Source organism: Mycteria americana, chromosome 5 (assembly GCF_035582795.1).
Source record: "Mycteria americana isolate JAX WOST 10 ecotype Jacksonville Zoo and Gardens chromosome 5, USCA_MyAme_1.0, whole genome shotgun sequence".
Taxonomy (NCBI): Eukaryota; Metazoa; Chordata; class Aves; order Ciconiiformes; family Ciconiidae; genus Mycteria; species Mycteria americana.
The window spans coordinates 32270215-32297592 of record NC_134369.1 but is presented as its reverse complement, the minus strand read 5'-3'; the positions used below and the strand labels follow the sequence as shown (position 1 = coordinate 32297592).

The following is a 27378-nucleotide window of genomic DNA, read 5'->3' as shown; positions in this document are numbered from 1 at the left end:
TTAAGAGTAATAGTTGTTTTCAAAACCCAAAATATTTAAGTGTGTAGGAAGAAATCACTTTTTTCCCCCCTTAGAAAAAGAGAGGTACCACCCTTTCCTGAGGGAAATGAAGGGAATTTAGTCTCCTCAGCATCTCCAATTTTGATATCCCATCAAAGTTTCTAGCAGTGAACTATGGGGAGTTTAAGAGGAATTTAGTCTGCCTTCAGACAAATGTTTCATAAGTAAATATTTTAATGATGATGTTGTGTGGGCATAGGATTCTGGTCTAACACCTACAACTTGCAGGATAGGGGTTGAGCTTGCAAATTTTGAAGAAGGAGGGGATAGGTGGGAGGAAGAGATCATAGCAGTTATGGGAAAACAAACACTGACTTCACTCTGTGTTTTTCCCATATACATTTCCAATATAAGATAATTATATCCTTATGCTGATAAGGCAGCATGCAGTGGGAGGGGGGAAGGAAATTTTAAATACATTTAACATTAGAATTTTGCATCTAGATTGTGAGGTCAGAGGCCAATAATACAGTGATGTCAGTATGATAGAAAAGGTGTATGTATTTTTTTTTATAATGACTTCATTGTGTTTTACTCCACTTATGGTTATAGTATGATATCTTGTTATAACTTTTACTAAAATGAAGTAATTTACAAAATACAACATATTTGTGAACCAAATATAATCATGCTATTAAGCACATTTATTTACTTTGCTAAAACAAATTTAATTTTTTTTCATTAATTCTTTTTTGTATTTACTTTTATCAGAAGTAAGTCAAATCAAACCTTTTTGTTATCTATCTGGTCAGGGATTTTGGACTTGATGACATGCTTTAAGTGAAAGCATTTAAAACTGGGAGTAATTCTGGCTTTTAGAATATGCTTAAAGCTGAAAGATTTTCAGTGGAATTCCAGCAATCTCAGCAGCAAACCCAGGGCAGGCAGTGGGGGACAAAATCTGTGGAGCTTGTTATACTGTGAAGAGCAGAAGCAGGAGAAAGCAGTGGATTTGCACAAATACTTAAAATAGTTTTTCTTCTAGAGAAATAAAAATGACACTTCTTGGAAGACAAATTTCTTTTGGGGCTGTGTCAGCTTCCAGTGTGTATAAATGTGAAGTTGTGGCATCCAGAAAGCACAGTTATACTAATGACTAAAATGTTTCATTCAGTATTTCTCCAAAAGCTAGACCTGGCCTGTGCTGTCACATAAGTGTGTATATAGTACTATTTTATTTAAAATGAACTTTTTTTTTTTAAATTGGATTTTGCATTTAGTTCTGCATTAACTCGTATGTAACAGGTCCTATGACAGTGTGGCTAAATCTATGCAATGAGCTCAGAAATAGTGGAAAAACTCCAGTTAAGTAGGGTTAAGACCTCTGTTTCTGTGCTTTGCATTGTTAATAACTTGGCTATTTGTTACTTGCTCCATTTCAAATCTCAAACAGGGCCAAGTCCATTTTGTGGTTTTAAGCATCTTTGCAAGTCTTCACTTAAAAACAAGTCCATTATATAGCGACTGGTCAAGTCTTTGGTGCTTTTTGTGGCTGAGCATTAAATTCCTGGTGATGGGCTATGATTCATAACAGAAATAAACTTGAAAGAAAGTTTATACCTGCTGTGTGCTGTGGGAGACCCTGGTAGGTTACCTGAGGAGAGCTATGCAGTGTTTTGTATTTGAAATCAACAAGTCTCATTCAAAGCAGGAGTTTGGGGACCTGTCTAAAAATATGCCAAAAAGTGATGTAATTGGCCACAGGCCAGCATTGTGGTGTGGGAGCCAGTTTCCATTCTGCTTTCAGATTGGTATAACAAATGCTTAACTGAAAAAAATGTTGCGGTTCTGATTCTAGCAATTGCTGTCATAAGATTTCTGTTTAAAAGACGAATGGAAAGTTCAGCTCAACAGCTCTCCAAGTAGCACTGTTAGTGCTACTGGGGCTGCTTTCTCCTAACCGTGTTGCCATCACTTCTCCTGTAATGTACGCAGCCAGTTTTCTTTTGCACCAATTTTCTTTTTGTGCACCAGTTTTCTTTCTCAGTATTAAAACCTGGGTTCCCAAGAGCATTTGCATAGGCTTCTGCTTGGAGGACCTGGTCCAAAGCTTTCAGAAGTCAGGAGAACTTTTTCCCACTGCTGTAACAGCTGAAGGTATGGGGCTTTGAATGCTCAGTATTATTTGTGTGTAGTGATTTTCAGTGGGAGCAAGGCACTGAGCACTCCAGTGGCAGCTGCTTATGACTCACCATCCCACACCCCTGCTCTCAGATGTCTCTGTTCTCTTTTTCCAAAGAAAGTAACCATCTTTACCAGTAGATGTCCCTTGCCTTTTTCTTCCACCACAGATATATGAGCAGAAAAACTAATGGCTGACAATTTCTTCTGGTATCACAGAGTTTGCATTTTCACTGCTAACAGTTACTAACTAAACGTCCTGGAGTGATATGTGGGAAATTAAGGGAATTTTCTGTTTGCTCAGGTAAATCTTTTTTGACCAAAAATGGTAGATAATCCACAAAATATGACAGAGAAGCTACAATGCTTTTAAAGCAGCGTTTAAAAGACCAAAATAGAGATGCAGCATGTGGCTGTATGTTTGTGTACCCCGAACAGGAGTGAGTTAGATTCAGCCAATAACTTTTTATTTCAGTGTTAGTAACAGCAGTGTAAATATGGATGGTAATTATTAGTGGTTTAACAAAGCATTACAGTAGACAGACCTGGAGCCTACACATGTAGAGATCTTTCTCCACAAGAGCAAACCAAATCCAAAAACACTCTAAAAAAAAAATCTGTCATAATTTCATACACTTGATGAGTAGGATAGATGAAAGAATTAAAGTTATCTGCCTTCTGGTGGGGGTTGTATTTGACATACCGAGGCATAACAGAGGCGTTAATGTATTTCTTTAGGCATCCTGGTGATTTATGGGCCAGACTTATTAAAAACCTGGCCTGTTGTGCAGTGGCCTTCTCCTCTTCTTGACAGTGATTACTACGTTGGGAATTATTCAGCTCTCTTCTGATACTCGGCATGGATTAGTGTAGAGGAGTTTGAACATCTGGCCTGGGCATGATATTCTTCTGTGCATTTTTCTGTGTATGCAAAATATTCCTCTCATTAACTCACAAAAAAATGAACCAGAAAGTCAGGCTGTCAGTCCTCTTAGCCACAGTTGCCAAGGAGGGCTGAGTTGCAGCAGCAGTAACAAGGTCTATCGACCAGCTGGAGATCACAGCAACAAAGCGAGGTAATGACTGAAATCTGGGGTCTGTCCAGGAGGACCAGGGCAGGGCTCAGGCCTCCCCTCAGTGCAGCTCAGGCAGGGCCGGGGCCAGGGCTGAGCCTCAGAGGGATCCCAAAGTGGGAGCAGGGGGGCCATCTGGGTGATGATCAGGGCTGCCAGAGCCTGTTGGTGCACTCAGACCCTAACAAATAGGTGTGGATTCCCCTGCACATAACACATGCCTGGGAAACCTCTCCTTCAGAACATGTCCTGTGGGGTTAAACAGTCATCCAATACTTCTGCCCAGACAGTGAACATCATTACTGGTTTTCTAAAGTAGCTGCTGAAGAATATATCTTTCTCTCCTATGAAAAACCACCCTGTCAGACTGCTACAGAACGGTAATGTTTTGCAAAGCAAGAGAGACCTCTCTAGATGTTATTTTTCCTGTGCACATCTATGGTTTTAAGGCACAGATTTACCTATGTTCTTTACCAGCCCTCTTCTGAAACTATTAGCAGTTGCGTTGTTTCACTGATTCTATTCTGTTTCTTTCCTGCCTCTTAATTCTTTCACGCTATATGACTGATCTCAAATTTTTCTTCCATCTCCACTAATTGCACTTTATGCAGGTAGAATTACTGGTTGGAATTTCTCATCCTTATCCAAATACTTACGTTTCCATGAGCTCACAGAATGGATTGCACAGTGCTATATCCCAACCAATAAATGCAGTCCCTTGTAGCAGCCTGAACTCCAAAAGTCTGTCCAGTCATATTCACTTCACTGTGAACTTTGTCCACAGGTAATTTTTGCTCATGTCCCATCAGAGCCTCTGATGGGGGTTTTTGTCCTGCTGTTGTCTCCTCATTGAATAAGGGAAGAAACTGTGGGCAATTAAATCCACTGAAAAATAATAAATTCCTACTGGCCTGCAGAACAGCTCATTTTTTTCTTGATAATAGATAATTACATTGTTTATTCTTTTGCATTTGACAAAACTGAACGTAACGGAATGCATGGGAGAAGTAATAGGGCAGTCAGTTTTCTTAAGACCAGAAAAGAGTCAAAAAACACTGTGGTGCCTTAGAGGTGTTATGTGGATTAGTTGGAAAAGGTCCTCACGGTGTTAAAAGTGAATAGTGCAGAGGTCAGTTTCCTTAAAACTGCATTTGTTATTTTAAACTAAGATCTTTCTGCATCAGAGACTGACAGGACAGACAGTAAATAAAATTAATGCATGCAAGTTGGAAAGATGGCCTGAAAAAAATAACAGATGTAATGCACTTGGTGCAGGTGCAAGCTATTCCATTTTTCAGGAATAATCAGCTGCATAAATACAGGATGAGGACAAGCTGGTCTAATAGCAGTTCTTCTGGAAAGTTTCTGGAAGCTTATAGTAGATTGCAAGGTGAACTTGAGTTCATGGTATTGTGTAAAAGATAAGCACCATACACAGATACATGCGGAAGATGACAGCTTGGAAAGCACACATATGCTCTCTGCTGTCTTCACTACCTTCACTCTGGCAGTCTTATTGCTGATTGCCACTTACTGCATCAAGTATTAGGAATGCTGTTTCAAAATAAGTGGAAATGAAGAAAACCCAGAGGAGAGCAATAAGAATAATCAGAGTCAAGAAGACACAGCCTTTGTGGAATGATTGATCAGATCGGGGTAGTGTTAGCCTAGAGAAGATAGACATCCCAGTATGCAAAAAGCCTACAAACATGTACAAGGCTGAAGCAAATGTAAAAGGAATTATCTCCTTTCTGTGATGAAGAGAGCAGTATGTAATGAGGTGAAGCATTAGCAATGCATTTTCGGGCTAGATATTTGGAAAATCTCGCTAATGGTAAAGGTAACGAAGCACTGGAATAAATTGCCCGGGGAGGCTGCAAAGTCTCTGTTATTGGAAGTCTTCTAAGAAGGAACCATACAGACATCTGTCAGACATGACAGTGTTGATTTTGCTTTGGAGTACAAGGATGGCTTAGACCTCTGGAATTCACTGCCAACCTTGTGACTTAGTGATTGCGATAAGCAGTGATAGGTTACTTTCCTTAGCTGGACCTGTTAATGTTTCTCTTTCTTGCTCAAGACCATGGAGCTCTACTATTTAATTTCCAATTTCAGTTGACTTCTGTTCCTTTGTTTTCCTCTCAAGTGTACTCTCAACTGCAGATTTAATGCCTCTTCTCACATTTATGAATCAGGTTTATGTGATAATTAATCCACTGAGAAAAATATTAAACTTTTTTTATAGATTTATTTGAAAAGCAGTGACCTCGGAAGCTCTGTGGATGAAGTAGAGCAACTGATAAGGAAACATGAGGCTTTTGAGAAGCTTCTGGCATCACAGGATGAGAAGGTACAAAAATCAACAAATATTTTACCAACCCACGAGCTAGAATGATATTGTTTTTTTTTTTAATATGGCAACACATTACATTACTGACAGGTGTGATATGCCTGATATGCTTGAACCAAAGAGAAAATGGGGAAGTTTAATGAAATAAGAGGCAGAGCAGTAGAGAACAAGTGTTAAACACTCCATGCCCAAGTCCTGCCTCTATTATCTTGCAGCAGACAGGAAAACCACTTAGTAAGTTGAATAGTGGGACTTACCAGAAGAAATATTTAAAGCAGGCTATATTGTGTGTTATGGTTATCAGAAGTTTCTGCTTTTTTCATTAAAAAAAATCAGTGGCTTTTAAAGCAAGTAAAATACAGTAGGTCAGAGGGGATAACTTGTCTAATTATTTAAATATACATTTGGTATACAATGTCTGTACCAAATTGGCTAGCCTCTTTGCACCTTTGGAATAGATGCTGAATTGCTCACCCACATGTAAAGGAATCTGCCTGGCTCATGGCCACTGCTGTAATTCACCCAGGCTAGGGCTAAACTCAAACCTGGGGCTGTGCCTGAGTTCCCCAGAAGGAATGAGCTCCCAGAACTCATGCCAGCTCCCTGCCAGACTGATTGGTCATGTTGAGAGCTACCTTCCAACATCTGATTTCCACAAAGCAATGAAACTTGGGCAATCATGGGTGTCAGGCTTGCTCCATGATTCCTTGCACTGCATGATCAGTGGCATAGGGACTCCTGAAGCTACAGCTTTAATTCATTTAAGTAGTCAGGGTGCACTACAGAGACCAATGACAAGGACGTCATAGATGTAACATAGTACAGGGTGAGGGTGGGGAGAATGCTGGTTAACTTGTCCTTGCTATTCTTGGTTCATTCCAGAAAAAAAGAAAATCTTTTAGGTATGGAAAGGAGCCTAGTTTTCGTTTCTTTCACACCACTTGGAAGCATAAAAGTAATTTCAGATTTGTTGCCTCCTCAGATGATGTCTCTTCAAGAACAGGCAAGCAGGCTAGAGAAGGTTTGTGGACTGGACGGGCTAAAGATCCAGCACAAAGTGAATGCCATTCGTGAGAGGAAGCGGCAGATCAAGGATCTATCCCAGAGTAGGAGAGAAAAGCTGCAGATCGCCCTTCTTCTGGCACTTTTCTACCAGAACTTGGAAGAGGTAAGATGATTGTAGACTGGGGGTGGAAGGCAGAGGAGCTGCCTACCTCTGTTGGATGAAGTGCTCACCCTTGCTCTGCTCTGGTATGGCAACTCCTGTTCTGTCACACTCACGCAAAGGGGTAGGTGTTCCAATGCTGTTGCTATACCATCGTTGTGGCATTACAGCTGCTTTACTCATCAGGAGCTCTGCTAAAATAAAACTAATAAAAGGAAAACTGCCAGCTACTACTTGTGTTTCCTTTGGTGGGAAAGCAAAGATATTTCAAATCAGGGTGAATACAAAGTGGAAAGCATTATGGCAAGGATGCCAAGCTTTACCAGTGAGTGTTCACTGAAGGCCTTCAAAACAGTGCTGTGACTTAGCTCTTCAGCTACTGTAGACTGGCCTCTGCAGAATACGTTCATCTCTGTCCCCTGTTCTGGCCTTAGTCCTGTAACTGAGTAGCTCTGCTCCTGGCACTACTGTTGGAAAGACATACTAGGTCCGTCTTTCAAAGGGCAGCACAATGTGTGTGACTGAAAAATGTGCTAGCATCCGGTGTGCTGGCATAAACAACAGCACACAGGCCCAGAGGGACATTTGCAAACACTCTTGCTGGTCTGGTATGCACCCCTTCTGCTGCTGCATGCCATGGAACATCCTCCGTGGTTTAAAGAAAAACTGCAGGTGCTTGTCACCTCCCAGCCCATGAATAAGACACATGTCCTGACACAGGTCAAGTTATGATTGTCACCAAAGGTGAATGAATGCCTGTAACACAGCTGCTGCTGACAACCAAATTTATTTTTTTTAAAAAAGAGCAATCTAGGGAATAAATGGCTGCTAAAATTCCATTTACAGCACAATATATTTGGAACTCCCTCTGTCCCGTGTCACCCCCTGCCACCAAAATAATCAATCATTTAAATACCTTCTTCCTTGGCTACACTAAAGAGCCAGAGCTGCACGCTGGTTTTTTTTTTTTTTTTTAATACAATTTATCAGGAATTATTTAAGCAGCCAAATATTAACTCATATTATTTGGCTATACTTTTCCTGTCACATGAACCAGTCCACCAGTAATGGCCAGTCCACCTTGTGGACTAGTAGAGAGGAGTGGATGGAGTGGACGGTGCATTGCACAGTGCTAACATTTTCAAAAGAGCAATCTACCTCTGATGGAAAGGTCACAGACCTGCCAACATCCTCTTTGGTAGAGAAACTGTCAATGCCCTCCTAGAGATACAATCAACCCGTTAGGTGGGAATACTTCTGTATTTCTTCCCATCTCTCTGTAATTGTCAAATCGGTGCCTGGGCTGGGGTGCCCCTTCATTCTTGAATCGCACACTTTTAGCAGAGGATCTGGCCCTGTATAGTAAGGAACATTTCCCTTTCCTCATCCACTTTCTCCACATAAATTCAGCCAAGAGTTCTATAGGGAGTTTTTGCTCTCAAACTACCTGCTCATTTACCTCGCCAATCTAAATTCATTGCCTAGTGCTGTAGAATGTGAATGCTACCAAAGAACTAAAAAAAATAATCTTACAGTAATATCTCTCTTCCTCTTTGTTGGGTAGAATGGAATGTTTAATTTGATTTTAATGATGTTGTGGGTGGGTACAAGTTCATATATGAGAATAGTCCCCAAAGGGATGTTAAATTGCAGAGATGAGTTTTGAGTTTAGCTGTGAAATCAATGAGGTCATTTCTTATTCTTACTTATTAGAACACTTATTAGAACCTTACTTAGGTCCCACTCCCCTAAAAACTCTCCCTCCTGCAATCATCTTAAGTCATTTCTATTGATCAAACAGAATTTTTTGTGTCAGCAGAAAATAGTGATCGCTGTCATTGTTGAAAGTCTCCTAGTTACTCTCTAGAAGCAATTACACAGAGAGCTACACACATCAGTACAAAGACAACACAGTTGGTGATTACTGACGAGAGGGTGGAGAGCTCAACGTCATATGGTCTGCTTAGAAGGCTAGCTGCTGCAGTTCGTACCATTTCAGGACATAGGACTTTGGTTTTCTTCACAAAACCCACAACGACGAACTCATGAGATCACGTGCAGCTCACAAAATAGGACACACTCTCCTACAGTAGAAATAGGGTGCTTTTCTAGTCCCAAAGAAGTGAAACAGACTTATAGACTATCCTGTTGTCACAAAGTCTGTACCTCAGTGTTAACGTGGAAGGCAAATGAGCAGGTTGCTACTTAGAAATATGTGTGTTTATTTAAGTTATTGCAGAGGAAAGATTATAAAGTTGAAAGTTTTGACTTCTAAAGCTGGCTCTGAGTTTTAATGCTGACTCTGAAACTTGCTCATTGTATTAGTGTCACTTAACTTCCTTTCCCTTTCACCCTCTGCACAAGAGAATAAAAAACACTTACTCCTTTATCTCAGAGATGAAGAGAGAATCTCTCTCAGAGACAGAGAATTAGTTGTTATTTCTAAATGCCTAGAACAGGCACATCCCTTTACATGCTTTAAATATTTCTGTTATTAAAAACAAGTGTAATTTACAAAAAGTTTTTGTGCTTTTGAGGTTACAGTAACTGATATTTTGAAAGTGTAGGCTTCTAAATTGATAGTACCCACATATTTTATGAATCCCATAGAAATAAGACTAGTCCCATGTGCCTACACTGAGCATAACACTACTCTCGCTGTTGTCTTCAATAAAGTGAAAATGCCTGTCCAGACAACCGTAAGTCTTTCCATAGAAAAATCTTGGGACAACAGATCAACCTTGCTTCTCATCTGAATGTGGATGTGGGGCCAGGATAAGGATCTCTCGCTCTCTAGAGCCATCCTAAGTAAGCTTTAAAATAAACCAAGCCACTGAGCGTGCAGATGTGATTTTTTTAAATGGCTGTCTTCAGTCTGTCATTAAGCCATTGCTTATTATTAAAAAGTATGCAAGAAATTGCCCTTTAAGTGGCTATATACACAGGATTCATTTGTTTCTCATCCTAACTGTATGGATGAGCCTCTCCCATACAAATGAGAAGTCCGTTAAGTGACATTAAAGCGTTAATGTGTGGCTGGGTAATGGGAGAAGGCCCTAGGTTGTAAGGAGGGTGTCAGAAATGAAAACAGCAGATGACTGTGCTTTCCTGGGCAACCTTGACATAAGGCTCCTGTTTGAGTCTCTGACTGTGTTTTGGAGGGGAACAGTTTCTGGAGAGCATGCTGCTAGTGAAAGCTATTTCTGTTATTGTTTATAGAATTTCAGCAGCTGAAACAACACTTCAAATCATTAATTAACTGAGAAAATCCTCCAGTTGTCAAGTCTTGTGTGCATGTAGCACAGTTCCATAAGGACAGCCAAGATGCTTTGAAACTGATAAAGCTGGCTTCAATTTGCTGTTCTTGTGTTGTCAAAACATTAGGTTACTTCAGTGGTCTGAGGACAACAGGATCAGTTACAACGTATGTCAAGTGTTCAGTTCTCAGTGTTTTGATGGATAGAAAATATTTCCTTCAGTGCTAAGGGCTAAAGTTTAGCAGACTTTAAAGAAAATTGTGGAAAAGTCACTATTCTGTTGCCCATTTTATTCTGCATACATTTAAATTCCCTGAAAAAGAATTTCCTAAGAGAAACACATAATCCTTGCTTTGTTAGTCCTCATGGTTTACCTGCTTTTCTGAATCTGGTGTTCCTGACTAGATCATTTTGAATTTTATAAAGTGTAAAAGCAAATAGAGTTGTATTTGCTTTCAAATAATCTGACTAGTGCTTGGCCCCATCAGTAAGGCTTTGTTTCCTTTGCATTTTCCATTTATGTCTCACCACATCGCTGAGATCAGGAAATGTTAGTGCTGTTTTATAGGTGAGGCACAGAATTCTTAAGAATCTTAACCCAGTTTACAGGTAGGTCAATGACAGAGATCGGAGATGAAACTAGGAGCCCTAAATCCAAGGCTCCGATGTCATAATCTCATTTTAAATATGTCTGCCATGTCAAGGCTGCATATCTGCTCAAGGATTCTCTATATCTAATCTAGAAGATTGTATAATCTGTTTATGGCCTGTGATAAAATTTGGGGTATTCAAGGAATTTTTCATTATTCTTGTGGTCAGATAAAAATTATTTTCATTCCTACCTGCTTTTATTTCCTAGCAAGTAGAATAGTTCAGAAACTGGAGAGCCACCTCAACTATCACCTCCTAGCTCAATCTGCCTAGCTCAGGCATAGACAATTGCGTAGAGCAATGACATGTCTTGGGAGGAGGCCCCAGGACGGCATGTCATGCTAACTCTGATGCCTCACACTGCTGCAGGCAGAAGACTGGATCAGTGAGCGCATGCAGAAGCTAGAGGATCCTTCCATACAAGACCCCAGCAATCTGCAGGACAAAATGAAGCTGCTGCAGAAACATCAGGTCTTTGAGGCAGAGATTCTAGCAAATGAAGAAATCATCACAGCTGTTAATAAGGTAACTCTCCCACTCTGCTAGTGTTTTTACAGATTATTGCTGGTTATCCAAAGAAGGACAGATAGATGGAATGAAAAGGAAGGGTAGCTTGTTCACCACTTCTGTATCAATTATCCTATTTGTGTGACAAGAACCCAGTTGCTATGCCATGAAAATGTAATGCTGTTAATTTCAACAGAGAGATTTGTTAATTGCTTTATGCAGAGAACTTCCATCTTTCCTTATTGCCTGAATAGGAAGATATCACTGACTTCTTCCATGCCTGGGGTGATTACTCCTACAAAAGGTAAATAGGATTTCATGCCCAGTTTGTGAATATTCTTGTTGAAACTGGGTGAATCACACAGCTGAAGGGCGCAATCATCTGTAATACCTCTCTTGGTTCCCCCATTCCATGAATGTCATTCTTGGCAGGGAAATATTCAAATCCTAGTGTTCTTGATTCCCTCCAGACGTAAAAGCTTTCCAGCTGAGCAGTATCATTTGGGCAATAAGAATTTATATTAGTAATTTATTGTGCAGGTTAGGAAGATGAGAGAGTCCTTCTAGAGAAGTTGCGTAACACGGTAATCACATTAAAAATTAGTGGCAACTTCATTTCTAATTTCTTCTTCTGAATGTGAAGAAAGGAGAAGCTCTGGTAGCAAAAGGCCACTCAAAATCAGGAGAGATCCGTCGCCGAGTCCGCATGCTTCAGGAGCGTTGGGAGAAGTTGAAGAGAGCTGTTGCTGCCCGTGGAAAGATGCTGGAGGACAGCCGGGACTTCCTGGAATTTCTCCAGAAGGTGGACCAGGTGGAAGCCTGGATCAGGGAGAAGGTAAATGGATTCTAGTATTTAACCCAAGCAGCACTAGAGACTTGCTAGTTAGCAGTGAACTTCTGATAAGTGTGTCATCTTCCAGGATATTTTCTTAGTGGCTTTTGCCTGGAAGAATCATGGCATGTTCTACAAACAATATGGAAGGAATGATTCAACGAATTCTAAAAATTTTCTCGAGTGTTTCCATGCCAGAGTCAGTTGGACAGTATTAGCACATGTTCTCATGTAAAATGTGCACATAAAGAGATTCTGATTATTGGTGGTCATCTCATGTGTCTCTATCGAGACAGAGAAAGGAAAGCAGACTAGAATGGAAGAGACTTGAAACATTTGAGAACTGTCACTCACTCTCATTGTGTACCAAACCTGAAAGTTTCTCTTTGTAAGAGTGAAGGAAGAGTCACTTGATCCACTCAGTTTTCATTCAGAGGTTGCTTCTATAATGAGTAATAGATTGGAGAGGGAGTTGGGACTAAGTCTCATAATTATCTAAAGATCAGAAGAGACTTCAGAAGATGTAGATCAGTGATTTACAGACACATCACAGAACTGATTGCATCAGCATAAGCATTGGGATGTGCTGTGTTCTTGCACTCTTAGCCTGAATGTTTGCCTGTCTGCTGCTTATTTCCCCAGGAAGTCATGATTAATGTAGGTGATGTGGGAAATGACTATGAACACTGCCTGCAGCTCATGAAAAAGCTGAATGAGTTCCGTGGAGCAACATCAGGGGTAAGAGGTGTTTTCCATGCACATTCCTTGTGTGGCTGGAAGCAGCAGTTACCTTTTCAGCCCAGCAATATATCCAGGTAGCAAATACAGTTCCAGTACCCTGAGGAGGTGAAAGATCAGGGGGGTAAGGAAGCATTACCACTTTATAAGCCATTAAAATAGGTAGAATTTTCCCTCATTGTGCCTTCTGCTTTGATGATGTCTAAACAGAGCTGTCAGGCACTCATGACACAACCTAAAATTTTGGATTGCATTACGTGACTGGAAAGCTGGCTGTGTAAGCCTGAATTTGAGCAAATTTCCAGTTTGGTTCATGCAGTCCACAAGTTACAGTGACTTCCACCCAGAAGTGGATTAAAAATGGTTGTTTCAGCCATGTTTGTTTGAATCTGAAAGTTGATATAAACCTTCCATGAAAAAGCCTGTAAAAAAAATTGACTGCTTTCTCCATTTCCCTCCTTTATTTCTCCCTTCCCCTCCTCCTGAGGAACAGTCAAGTTTCTCATATTCCTTCATCCAAATGAAGCACATGTATTTGGGGGACTTTGTTTATACAGCACATGTGCTAGGTCATGAATCATAACATTAATAATCAGACATTTAGTAAAACAGGGCAATGGTTTACATTTTGGATAGCAGCCATGTGACAAGACAGCTGCACAGTTCACCTTTCTGTGCTGAGATCTCTAATCCTCTTTTGTGGTGCTGAGTCATGCCAGCTGACTCTCTTGCCCCCAGTGAGTTGTGCTAACCTGGGCACCAAACCTTGGGAGTGCTGGGGAACAAGCCCTGCCATAACAAGGGCCTCCTTGTGATGTGCTTCAGCTCCCAGCATGAGAGCTGTGAGGCCATACATTGAGGGGATGCATTTGCAGCAGCCTCTTGTTCTCTCTATTTGTGTGAACTGTACAGATGTGGACTAACAGGTCTGAGTGTCACACAGGAAAGATTGCTGTGCTGATTTGCTAGTCTGGAAGCTGTGAGGAAGGTCTGGACAGAGGTGTATTAGGACTTTGTGAGTAAGGCTTACTCTAATGCTCTCTCCTAATATTCTTTATCCTTTGTTTGCCTGCTATTTTGTTGCCAGTTCTGTTATGGCAGCTCCCATCTTCTATTTCTGTTGCCTAATAACAGAAGGAGACAATCCTCTTCTATGCAAAGTAACAGTATAGATATGCCTGACACCTGGGAGAAAACCCTAAGCTCCCCTTTCCAGAGGCTGGCAGAATTTCCTGCGACAGTGCGTTAGTACTGGATTTGGGTAGAGAGCCAAAATACTCAAGCTTCAGCACCAGGACATTAGTGAAGTGAAGAGACTTTCATTGGCCCTTCAGTCCTCACCAGCTGAACTGTGAGCTAAAGGATGGAGCCAGGGCTCTGCTAAAGGTTGTACCAGCCAAAAGGAGGATGGTGAAAGAGACAGAAACAACCCAGTGTCCCAGTCAGCATAAGGTAGATTCTATGTGCCACAGGAAACTCTTGGCCTTAGATACTATCAGCTTGTAGCCACTGCTCCTCTATCACTCTGAACATGACTCCTACAGAAAAAGGCTGGGACAGTGATACTCTCATAGCTGATGCTTAGTTATACAGTACTTCATAGGGTGATACAGAGGCAGGCTGGCCAGTGTGTGCATACCTCCAGTCTAGGTTTCCCCACTAGACAAATCTGAGATCAGGGTAGGGAGCAATCATCCTGCATTGATGGCTGCCAGATTTTCTACTTGTATTCTGTCACATTGTACTGCTATTATTTCCCAGGAGAGGAGACTGCAGGGTTTCTGAAGAATGTCTGGCTGTCTGCTGGTTTCTCTTGTTTACTTTATGGCTATGTGTAATAGTAAAGTACATATGGAAGCATGCACGTTGGTATGGATGTAGCATAAAAAAAATACAAATGGCGTCAATACTTCTATTAACAGTGTGCTGGCATCTTGCAGCTGTGCTTCTACTACATCAGTGATTAATGTCTCCCCACTAAGCTTGTGATTTACTGGTCTTAGAAAAATAGAGAATGTTTTGAATCTTGGAGCAGTGTTCAGTGTTGGCCATCCGTCATGCTCCGAAAGAACAATTATTCCACTATAGTCCAGATGATATGTACAATGTGCAAATATTATCCTTTCTATGGTATGTACATAGGAAGCAAGTTGCCTTGAAGACTTAGCATGCCTTGCTAAAATGCAGAGATGTTGCTTTAGAATAAAACGCAATGGTATGGGTTGTCTGGGTTTCTCAAGGCTGTATGGATTTTAAGCCTGTTGTCCACAGTACAGAAGGCACATCTGGACAGAAGCCTATCTCGAAAAAACAGTGAGTAGGCCTAGGAGCCACATGTCACTACCTGTTTGACAGAGGAATAATCTGCCACACATCAGCTGTTCCACAGCAGCCACCTATGTAACCAGCAACTGCACCTATGTTTCTTCAACAAATGAGCCCCTGCTTGGAATGCCTGGCTTAGAAATGACGCTCTGAGGGACCGCATCTAGACCTAGATCATTGTTGTATCTATAGCCATTAATGTCCTTTCTTGCATTTACTGCCTTCTCATCAGACTGGTAACACCAGCAGTTGTAGTAGAGCAAACCCCATGTGTCTGAAATGTTTGGTAGTGAGGTAAAACTTGCTTGTTGCTGTTAGTGTTGTTTTACATGTTTCAGTGGAAAACTCAGTCATAAGCATTTTGAACACATACCTTTGTTCCTTTTCTCACTTTACAGGAGATGACAGTGGACGATGCTCACATCAGGGCTATCAATGCCCTGGCCATGAAACTGGAGAGACAGAACAAGGAAGAAACAAAGACAATATATGAGCGCCGGAAGCAGCTCAATGAGAAGTGAGTATGCTTTTAAAGCTTCTGTGTAAAGCAAAAACAAGAAGGGAAAATTAGGTGTCTTGGGCTGGGATAAATGGAGGAATTGTTACATATTCTCTTCTTTAACATCATGACTACCAAACATCAGGCACTGGAGTTGCCTTTCAAGACTCTCAGAGCAGTTAGCCAGAAGGATTTCTAATCCAGCAGGGCCAAAGTCATGTTTCTAGCCTTGGAGGTAAATACGCTGTTTCACAGCACTTTGCATACTAGATCCATGAACCTAAGACACTTCCATCTCTTCACATAGTTGTCCCAGTGAAGTGCTATTGCTTTTGCTACTTCACAGCCCACTAGCTAAGAACCAAAAGCATGAAGATAGGGATTGTGAGGGTATTGAGAGTTTAAGGAAACTGGATTGGTACTTTTTAGCTTTTAAGCCCCATGCCATCCTGAAAACTTGGAATAAATATAACCAGATAGTCTTGTCAGGATAATGCTTTATCTCTGTGATGTGTCCCCTATTGTGGGGAAGTGGGGATCAATATACAAGGTCATTCAGAAATCCTGTCTTTTTACTTATATCTGAGCATCATGAAATTTAGTTGTGGAAATCCGCATCTCTGAAATACATCTCTAAAATATTCTTTTCAATAAAAGGTGGAACAGTTTCCATGGTAACCTGAATGCATACAGGAAGAAGTTAGAGGGAGCCCTAGAGATTCATGCCTTAATCAGAGAAATTGATGACATCACAGAGAGAATTACCGAGAAGGTGAGTTCTCAGATTTTGATTAATTGAAACGGGAAAATGTTCTATTTTGCTAACAGTGATAAACCCAGGCATGCTTGTTGCTAGAGAGGTACTGAGTATCCAGCAGTGGCCTTTGATAGCTGTCTGTGTGTCAAGTTTGCATCTCCTTCAGACAGCGCTGAACCAAGTCAGTTCTGAATACCAAAAGCCAGTTAGCTGAGCTACCATAGAGCTTTTTCTGAATTATCTACTTAGCTTGAATATAGCAACTTCTAGTGTTCCAAATTCAAAGCTAGTTCATTCCACACCAGCTTGCATATCTCTCCCTGCTGTGCAATGCAGACATATTAAATATGCAACTTTGAAAAGTTGTATAAAAATGTTATTCATTCAGAAAATGGAGGTAAAAATGCCTATCCTGGATTGTAATTTTGAGATTAATAGAAGAAAAAGGCTATATAAAAAACTAATTATTTCATCCACTTCACTAATGATATTAATTTAACTATAAGTCAGTAGGCAGATACATAGTGGTACTACTTACAGTTACAAGGCTGTTGGTTTGAAATTGTTATAACAACTTTTATGAATGTATTTCTTCATTGTCTGGGATTTCATTTCTGGTAGGATTCTGAGGGTCAATTTTATTTTTCATATTTTCATAAAACACACTTGAAAATTTCTGTGCCACAATTTAATGGGAAATATTTGGCTGGTTTGGTATATGAAAAAAAGAGAAAAGAAAGATTGAGAAATGCAGGGAAGCATTCCTGTCTTTGTTTTATATGTGAATGGCCAGAGGCACCTTAAGTACTATTGTGACTGTTCAAAGAGTTGTGAATTCTTGTTCCATCTCTGTAAGGAGTGCCGACAAGGTGCCTTGTTGATATTTAAAAAGACAATAAGAATGTTCAGATGGTAATACAAAGAAGGGAAGGAGGAGACTATTTGAAAGAATTAAGATATGATCCTTTTGCTTTTTATCATCTTCACCATTTGCACATCCTACTGGCCCCTCCAGAGTGTACTGATACAAGCACTGGATTATGGGAAAGATGTGGAAAGTGTGGAAAACCTGATTCGAAGGCATGAAGAGATGGAGAGAGAAATCAGTGTTATTAAGTCCAAAATGGAGGTAAGAAGTGGGGAAGTACAGAGGATACTGTAAAAAAAGTTCATTTTCCTTCTTGGAAACATGCTGCAAAGATCAGTGTGACTCTTCAGATTCATTAATACGAATTGCACTGCAATGCAAACGCAGCACAAATTTCTTCTCAGTAAAATACTGTGCTGCTTAATCCTACTTTATTGTGTCAAATGCTATTCTTCCTGATGCACCAAATCTAAGAAGAGAAGTCCCTTTTTAACATGTTAGCTGATTCTCTGGCCCTCACCTTCAAGCCAGATTAGACTGTCCTATATCTTTTGGGAAGTGTGGAATCCAAATTTAACTCTCCATCTTTCCCCCAGTTTCTGTACTGACTTGAACCAAAATCACAACTCTAGTTCTGTTTAGAACTAAAATGCAAAACCCACAGTGCATGTAGTTTTCTGACATAGACACCAAAACCAGAAATCTTAGGTTATAATTACCTGCCTGATCAGCTCTGGCTTTTGTAAAATGGCCGGTTTGCATCATTTAGGACTAATCTTGAGCATTAAATATGGGTCTGAGCTCCTATATAATTGCATATTTTTAATAAAAAGAAATGTTTTCAGCTGAACTGCAGTAGTAGAAATCCTATGACAACCTCTCATGGTTTTCACTCTTGGCCAGAGTATTAAGCCTTTTCATACAGAAAATATTTTTGCAAACTTTCTCTAAACTTTTTCTTCACAACAGTATGCAAATGGTGACAATATGTGTGATACCTTCACACATTGTGACTTTGTTAGCTATTTCTCATATGAAATGTGGGTGATTACTAGTCAGCATTCCACAGATAGCATTAGCAAGGCTGTATGGGGGAGTGTTGCATGGAAACAGAAAGATGGGCAAGGTTTGGGTTTGGTTTTTTTTTTGATGCTGCCACAAATACCATGTACAAAGTATAATATCTATACTTTTCTTATGGATTAAAACCAGCCTGGCATATTCTCCTTTCTGCATAATTAAAATTCTTCATTTTCATCAATTTGATGGAGTTTTACAAGAAAGATACCAACTTTGAACCTGGGTTGGTGAGTGTTCATTACTGTTTATCAGGCTGTGTTAAGGAAAACAGCATCAACTAGAAGATCACACTGAAAGTAGTGTTTTGATGCTGCCATTAGCTGAAATAGATACAAACGATTTTTGAGTCTTCTGCTCAAAGGCAAATCTGGTTGCCTCTGTGTACTGCCATATTTTCATGGCTTTTGTTACCCATCTTAGTTAGATTTAAGCTAATAGAGGTTACAATTAGCACTTCATTTTCCTGTGTTTGTCCCTATCCTGCAAAACTACTTTCTTAATTGTAAATTAACATTTGTGCATGTGAAGAGATGTGCACACACATCTCTTTCTTCACATGAATGACTGCTTGCAAATGCATATGTATTTTTTGTGCATATAACAAGTCCCTTTGTATATTTTGTTGTTGTAATTTAAGTACCTGCTTTTGAAAACTGGGATCTTAAAATGAACTACTTTTCCTGAAAGGGAAACTCAGGAACGAATATAAGCATTTGGCATAAATTCACCCCACTATAAATCTCTTCCCAGCCATTGGAATTGGAATCTTTCCGCCTTTCCACAAGGAATCCATCCATAAATGACAAACTGACTATGAAGCAACAGGAGATGAAAAACAACTGGCTACGACTCCAGGGACAGGCCAAACAAAGGTAAAGACTTCTAGGGGTCTGAATATCTCTCAGCAGGAGCAAAGCTGCTCCCTGGGGTCTCAAATCTACTTGCCAGGGGCCTTTTAAAAGTTTTTGAGGATCCTTTACAAAGTTTATACAGGCAGCTAAGACACCTGCAATGGAACAAGTGTGACTTGGTACAAGAAAAGTTCCACTGATGTGACTTTGGGAAAACTAATACAATGAGTTTGTGGCTTATCCCACTAAATAATGTTACTAAAACGCCTCCAGACTATTAGATTAAACCTATCATGAAGCCCTTGTGAAAGACTTATTTTTGGATGGTTCTAGAAGGCTTTTTTTCTTGAATCTTTCCAATACAAGAAAGGCTTAGGCCTGAGCTGTAATCATTGCTGGAAGCAACAGCTATGAAGTCTTTTTCACCTTTCTTGTCCTAATGAACTGATGTAGAAAATAAGGTAAGCATTTTGTCTCCAAGGCAGTGTGCATCTCCTGTGATTTTGGTTTAACATGAGTGCTGTTAGGAGCTGTAAGGGAAAGCTAGGAGGCTTGAATTCACTTCATTTGGCTTCTCCTAGATACCTTCCTCTGCAAATTGGGAGGGAAAAGCAACTAGATAATTCTGTGTTGGGTAATGCTGAACTGCATATTGTGTGGCAGGAAGCAGAAGCTGGCAGCCTCGTATCAGTTGCAGAAGTTTAACTTGGAGATGAAGGAGTTGCTAGATTGGACCCAAAACATCAGAGGCTTAATGGAAGCAGGGGGGCTTCCTAAAAGCGCAAATGAAGCGGAAAGCATGATCGAGGAGCATCAGGAGAGAAAGGCAAGTATCATCATTGCTTCCAGTTGAACATACTGGGAATCTTTCCCATGGGAATTAATTGCTGCAGACACAGCAGAATTTTGCTGCATGCGTCTGTCAATAATATGGTGAAAAGACTGTTTTCAATAACAGGCTAGGGACAGAAGTCACCTACATATTGACAGAACTCTATCCCATGGGCTGTTTGGCAGCTCGTGTCTCTGCAAAACGTCTCAGCCCCGTTAGCTCTCCCCTGTACTGCTCTCCAACCCTGTAGGTAAAAAGCTGGTTCAGTATCGAAACATGCTCACTGCCGATCTCTTCATTTGGATTGCCAAAAAGTTAATGCTAGTTAATTCTAGCTTTGACTTAGATTTTGTCATGCAAACTCCATTTGTCTGAGAGGAAAATAAAAACAGCAGTTTGTCTCGCACAGGGCAGTAAATTACCATTGGATGGTACTACACATTCAGTTCTGAAACACTTCATAACCCAGTACTAATTACCACACAATCTTTTGGTGGCTAATTCGGCTAATATTTTTGGTGGATTTTCTAAAAGGACTGATATTGTTAACTAACCTTATAAAAAAGTTAGTATTTTACTTTCTCCCAAGCATCATAGCTATCTTTCAGCTGTTGTGTTACCTTTTCTTTGCAGTTATGTTACTTTTTCTAATAATCATGTTCCTGGAATCTTGACTAATATCCAGTGCTTTGTGGGTCCCATTATTAGCACAAATAGTTTGTAGATTCTGATTCATTTTCTAGACTTGAATTTGGTATGAAGTACCTAAAGTCCCCTCCTTTTTCAGTCTTCCATTTTAACAATGTTCTCTCATGTCACAGACTTAATGTTTTTGCTAATAATTCTTTGTCACAATAGAAATACCCCAAACCACTGGTGTAGTGTACTCCAAATTTAGATGGTAGCAATATCTAAGTCTTTAATATCTCTTAGTAAAGGAACCCAAATGGCTCTAAGGAGATAGTCACACAGAAAAGGAGGAATCCAGGCAGTATGTTCTTTTGTATTGGGTTGACTAAACTAAAATTATAGACTTTTTTTCTTTCAGGTTAGTGGCTCAAACCAAAGTCCTTATGAGAGACTAGAGTTGAACACAAGGTGCTAATGTGAATAAAAAAAATACATAATGGCTATCTTACAGCTGTGTTATCTATGACTGGGCAACACCACCCCCCAAAAAAGCCCTAAAACCAGCAGTTCTCATTTCAGACATTCAATAGTACATGGCATAGTTTTTAAGGTAGTTTATGAGTTAATACATGGTATTATTTCAGCTCATGGTTATTTTTATTTTCAAATTGTTTACATTAGGAGTTACGCATTCAGTTTGCAGGAGTTATAGTTGCTTGTAATGCTTTCACCTTCAGGATTCAGTATACAGGCATAACTCCTTCCTCAGACCAGGTGAAAAAGTTAAATGTATTTCATTTTAACACCACAAAATAAAGTAAAACTGTGTCTTTAATGTAATAATCTGATGCCGACTTATTTGGCAGGAGAGGAAAAATTCTAGGCCCTGTTTCTCCTAAGAACCACCTCTATGTAGGAAGACTGGGGGGATATGGTATTATGGATGTTCAAAACTGTGTTCATTTATATCTAAGCATTTTCTAATCTGTTTCTAATTTAATCTCAATTTTGATTTGTAGGAGACCAGTTGTTCCTAGAGCAATAAAGTCATTTATTGTCCACGTTTATTTTCTCTTAGGCAATTCTATGCTCTTTCAGTAACATAGCTCAAAGATGAATGATTTTTCCATACAAATATTAGTGTTGGAAAGTTACAGCCCATATTCTTCCCCTTAAGGCTTGTATTCTGAATAACTGGCATTCCGTAAACCCTTGACAACAACCTTTGTAATATATTTTAGGAGGAGATTGAAGCACGACTGGGAAGATTCAACTCTCTCAGTAACTATGGTCAAGAACTTGCCAATTCTGGTCACTACGCAACCCCTGAGATTCACCAGTCCCTCTCCAGACTACAGCAAGCCTGGTCTGAACTGATCCAAGCATGGAAGGAGCAATATGTAAAATTGTTTCAGGCACAAGATTTACAGGTGAGTAAAAAGACATACAACAGAAAATGCACATGCCCCTGACAACTTTCCTCAGTATAAACAGCAAATTTATAAGATGTTATAATGAAAGATATGCTAATAATACCCAGTGTTTAATTTATATTCACCGGTTTCCAAAAGGTATGCTGAGGGCCTAGCACATTCAGTGGTGGCAGTACTTTTAGAAATTGTACCTTTACAAATCAAACACATTTCTGTGGAATATGTGCTCATATGTTTTTCAAAGGCTATAAAACTTAGCAAAATTTGATCAAACTCTCATGCAGCTGGCAAAAGGCACATACTTAAAATGGAACATCACTACCCTACCAAATTCTATAACCTCCCTCATAAAACATGGAGGCAGACAAATATTAAAAAAAAAAAAAAAAGATCTGAAGAAAATTTAGCATGGACAGAATACTGTATTTTTTCCCTGCTTTTTTCTAAGAAAAGAACTGGTTTGGCTGCAGTTTTCCAGAAATACTTCCCTGTAACAGTCATCTCACTTAGAAAATTTCTGCTCAAATGGCTTGTTGGCAAAAGTTAGAAATAACTGAAATGGAGATTTTACAATGAGGAATGTGAAGTACCTTAAATAACAGCTGGTGCTACTAGTCCCATCTAAAAAGCTTCATATATATGAGAACTTAAACCATATGATAAGGGCTGCTTTCATGCTTCTTTATGCATTATATTCTACTTATTTCAGGCCATGTTACCATTCTTTTTATTCACCAGTTACCTTACACAGCACTCTACACTACTAGCAAACAAGCTACAAGTACTTGTATTGTATCCTATGTCTTAGACAAAAAGAAATAATCATATTATAAAGGAGAAAGGAGAAAATTATAATAATAATTGTTACGCATGTGGTTTTTGTAGCATCTAATGCTTATTGCCATCCAGTGCTATGCAGTTAATTTTTGGAATAGCCCTGGAATTTTGTCGTTTTTCAGCGTACTCTGCCAAAGTCAGATTTGCCTCTGTTTTACACCATGTTTATGACTGCTTTTTCTCCCTATACAGAAATTCTATGGCTATGTGGAACAGACTGAGAGCTGGCTCAGCAGCAAAGAGGCTTTCCTAGCCAATGAGGACTTAGGGGTAGGTGCTCTGAGAAATTGCAATTTTGTCTGCAGTCAGTCTGGAGGAAAGGGAGCTGTGAAGTATGATGATGTGCTCTGAACCTTCCTGCGATCTTTCTCCTTCTGAAGTTACTACTCCGTCTTGTTGACAGTTTAGGATCAGATTTCTTTCCTTGATACTTTACACAGGATAGGATTCTCAGCCCCAGGAGTAACGAAACAGTCCAACTACTCAATTATAGCAGGAAAATGAGACTGCATCTCTCTAGCTGGTCATATCTGACCCAAATACATTTACCAGCAGTGTGCAAGTCATCACTGCTGTCACTGCTGACATACCCAGTGTAGCTTTAAATTACCTACCTCAGGTACCAGTAACAGTGCAATACTGAAACCGCAGACTGATGCATGGGTTGCAAATCTATGCAGGATGCTGGATATACATTCTGATGCTTAGCTTACCCTGCACCTTGTATAGGTAGTGCTACCAAATTAGTTGTCTGTGCAGGAACTTCAGTTACATCTCAGAGTTCAGTGTAGATATAATTGGTACAAATGGTATGAAAAACATATCATGCTAGTGGCTGGTGTCTGTCTCTGTAATTTTCAGCCTGGAGGTATGTATTTACAGTCCCTCCATTGAAGTATATGAGACTTAGAAGGAGCCACCCATTTTCCAGTCATGTTTAGCTCAGCAATGCACAGAAAATGCTCTGTGAGTACTTTCCCTTCCAATGAGTCATGTAAGCACCCAGAAGTTTAGATTTTTTTCAGACCCATTTGATGTGAGCTTTATTGCTTCCTTTAGAATAGTGGGAAAGCAGAGTTTATTGTGGTAACAACATTTTGACACCACTGATTCTAAAATTAAAAGTGCGGAGGGGTGCTGAAAAGAGAACTCTGAGTCATTAAGCTTGGGATTCACAAATGTTACAAGAAGTCAAATTCTGTGTTTCTCTCCAGATTAACTGTAATGTCAGACTTCAGTTCTCAAATTCCAATCTGGATATGAGCTCTTCCAAATTCCATGGGTTGAAACCGAGGCTCTAATTTTAATCTCTTTCTGTGACATATTTGTTCACTTAACTCTGATCTCAGTTTGGCAGTCCACATTTGCTTCCAAAATAGCATCTGTCTTAAGATTGATTTACGATTAGGAGCTGATGCTTTATCTCTTGAGAAGTGATATGTTCCATGTAGCACAACAATATGCAGGAGAAGGTAAGCATCCAGCAGTTAGTTCAGTTTTGACTCTGAAATAATGGCCTCAGACCATGCATAGAACATTATTTAGGCCTCAAGTCTCAGATTCAATGCCAATAAATTTCAAAGACCGGTACATTTTCTTGACAGTTTGCAAATGTGGGGTAAATGCCATTTAGCTTCTGGATTATCAGTGTTGTGGGTGGAAAAACTCAGATTGAAAGCAGCTTCCCTTTGTTGAATTCTATCCAGGACTCAGTGTCTAGTGTGGAGAGCCTACAGCGGAAACACACACAGTTTGAAAAAGCCCTGGAAGCTCAGATGGAGAAAATTGATGAGATGGCTTCATTTGCTCAGCAGCTAACACAGAACAAGCATTATGACTCAGACAACATCACCAACAGATGCCAGGCCATTCTGAGAAGGTGAAGTCAAACCCTTCCCATGTCAGCCACCCGTATCTTTTGCAATGAGACTCTCCCCATGTGACTAATATCTTTAAATGTTTTAAGAGAACCATAAACGGGTTTGCATTTACTCAACTTTGCTCCTTGCACTGTGGTCTTGCCAAATTGGCCTGAGTCTAGTCAATATTTCATTAGGAGGTTTCCAAAACAGAGTCAAGTGGAGGGGGAGCAGGATTCAGAAAAAGGCAGTTTTCCTGTAATTCTGTATCCTGGCCTGGCCTTAGGGACAGTGCTGCAAACAAAAGACAGAGGCCTGCTGTGCCATTAAATACTTCATTATCATTAAATACCATCAAGAAAGGTCATTTGCTACACAACTGCTTTTTCACTGCTCTAATGGGATAGATCTTAAAGCCCTGCTCAAATTATCTATTAGGGCATTTGCAATTTTCCTGATCAGATCTTGCCCTTTCATGTGAATTATTTTATTTCTCCTAGCACATTGCATATTGTTCATCTTAAACAAATGCTGACAGTATAAGCAGTTGTATTCAGTGCTATGGTAGATTAAAAGATACACGTAAAATTTACGAAGAGAGATTGGAGATCCCTTACGAGTAAAGTGAGCATAGGAATGTATTCATATGATCAAACTATCTCATGCCTGCATTAATGTGAATAAAGTGCTGCAGATCCACATTTGGAAAAAAGATGAAAGGATGGTGTAGCTTTGGTTTATCAGTGACAAATACCATCATACTCACAGGCTTTCCATATAAGAAACATGCTGAGGTTTTGTTCTCTTGTACCCTGAAAGGCAATAATGGTGATTCCTAGAGGCAGATATCACATATACAGAATTTGTGTGTACTTTAAACATACCTATCTGCTAGAAATGCTTCCTATAGTGTCCTGAGCATCTTCTCTGACAGCCCAAATCATGGGAGGCTGCATATTATGGACAGTTCTCTCCTAGAGAATGGAGGGTTAGATCACGTGTGTTTTAGAGATGAAAATTGAAAACCCTTATCCTATCTAATTCACTCTGTGGCTTTTACCTCACACATCTGTCTTCATCTCAGAAAAGAGAAACTGCTGGAAAATGCTGCTGCTCGCAGACATCTGCTAGAGGAATCAAGGCTTCTGCAGAAGTTGCTGAAGAATTCCTTTGAGGTACAATTACAGAGGATTCATGGTATTCTGGTTTCTTAAAACATACTGTGCTGCATAGATCTGAATCCCTGAAGGGATTTACTGTGAGAAAAATCAAGGAACTGAGTCTGGAATGAGATGATACTGGGAAAGATGAGGGTAAGAGTGAAAGGATATTTTTCAGCTTTCAAGTCACAGCTTCCCTCCAGACATCAGGTGAAAGATGTACCGTGCATTGGACGCCAGCAAAATGCAGAAGAAATAAATGCATTAAAAGGGAAATGTGCTACCATTTTAAAATTCATGGGAAGAGACAAATTAGTTCTTTTCTTGTGAGATAATGACAGTGGGTTAGTAATAGGGAGATAATTGCCCTTTCTCACCCATGCACACGTGTCCACGCACTTCCTCACTGCATGGGGACTATCTCATGGAGACAGCCCCCTTTCCAGGTAACAGTGCAGGTAAACAGACATAGAGGGGTGAATTCATTATAACAGACAGGAGGAGCTTAGGGAAGCAGAACCTCAGAAGGACAACTCATTTGTGTCCCCACTCACTTAGTCCCATGTTTTATAGATATTAGAGGAGAGCCTGGCAGGTTGGAGCTGAAGAAAAACACTGAAGGTTTTGTCTACTTCTGTTCTTTCCTCCCCAAAGGTAGCTGCCTGGATCAATGAGAAGAATAGCATTGCCCAGGATGACAGCTGGAAGGATCCAAGCAATCTGCAGACCAAACTGCAGAAGCACCAGACCTTCCAAGCAGAGATCATGGCCAATAGAAATCGCCTGGACTCCATCAAATCTGTGAGAGAAGTGGGGTTGATGGCAAGGGTGGGCAACTGGCATGAGAGACTCTGCAGACAGTCTGAGTTACAGTGATCTCAAACAAATGAGGGGGAATCACTGTCCCCTCACTGACATCATTCACGCTGTCTCTGAGGGGACTGGGAAGCTTATTCTTTTAGTCCATCAAGAACTTTCTGTGTCCATCTGTTTCTTTCAACTTCTCTCTTATTGTCTAGTGTGATCTTGCTTGTCTATATTCACTGTGCATGCAATGGAAAGAGACAGGTGCTTTCAATGAAAGATTCAGTCCACTGACTTTAGGGACTTCTCTCTGGGGTGAATGCCACTTTAGAGGTACATCTGTTTCTTTCCAGCAGGGAACCTAGCTGGTTGGATGCACAACTTCAACAAGTCAGATAAGATGTATCCAACAAAAAGGATCAAGAAGAGTTTTCAAGTGTTGCCTTTGCAGAAACATGCTAGTAGGAGAGATATGAGGGAAGTCTGACAAGCTTTGTCAGATACTTGGCAGAAACTGTGATCAGATGATGAGTTTGGAAGGACAGACTGTTACATGTTTATTAACCTTATTTTCAGAACAGTGCTTACTAGCTGTATTTTGCAATAGATAACTAAGCATTAAAGGTAGATTCCCTCCTCAGACTCAACTGTATTCAGTATTGTATACGACCCCCCAGCTTTTTTTCTTT

General features: G+C 40.1%; 1 protein-coding gene across 1 annotated transcript in view; it reads left to right on the top strand.

Annotated features, from left to right (window-relative positions):
• Positions 1-27378, top strand: part of SPTBN5 (spectrin beta, non-erythrocytic 5) — a 102928-nt gene that overhangs the window by 54939 nt on the left and 20611 nt on the right. Inside the window, 15 exon segments of the mRNA XM_075501621.1 lie at positions 5500-5604; positions 6587-6772; positions 11047-11202; positions 11828-12019; positions 12659-12754; positions 15478-15596; positions 16236-16350; positions 17351-17464; positions 19034-19155; positions 19798-19960; positions 21838-22026; positions 23059-23136; positions 24573-24745; positions 25810-25900; positions 26540-26686. Of these exon segments, the coding sequence (XP_075357736.1) occupies positions 5500-5604; positions 6587-6772; positions 11047-11202; positions 11828-12019; positions 12659-12754; positions 15478-15596; positions 16236-16350; positions 17351-17464; positions 19034-19155; positions 19798-19960; positions 21838-22026; positions 23059-23136; positions 24573-24745; positions 25810-25900; positions 26540-26686 (2046 nt within the window).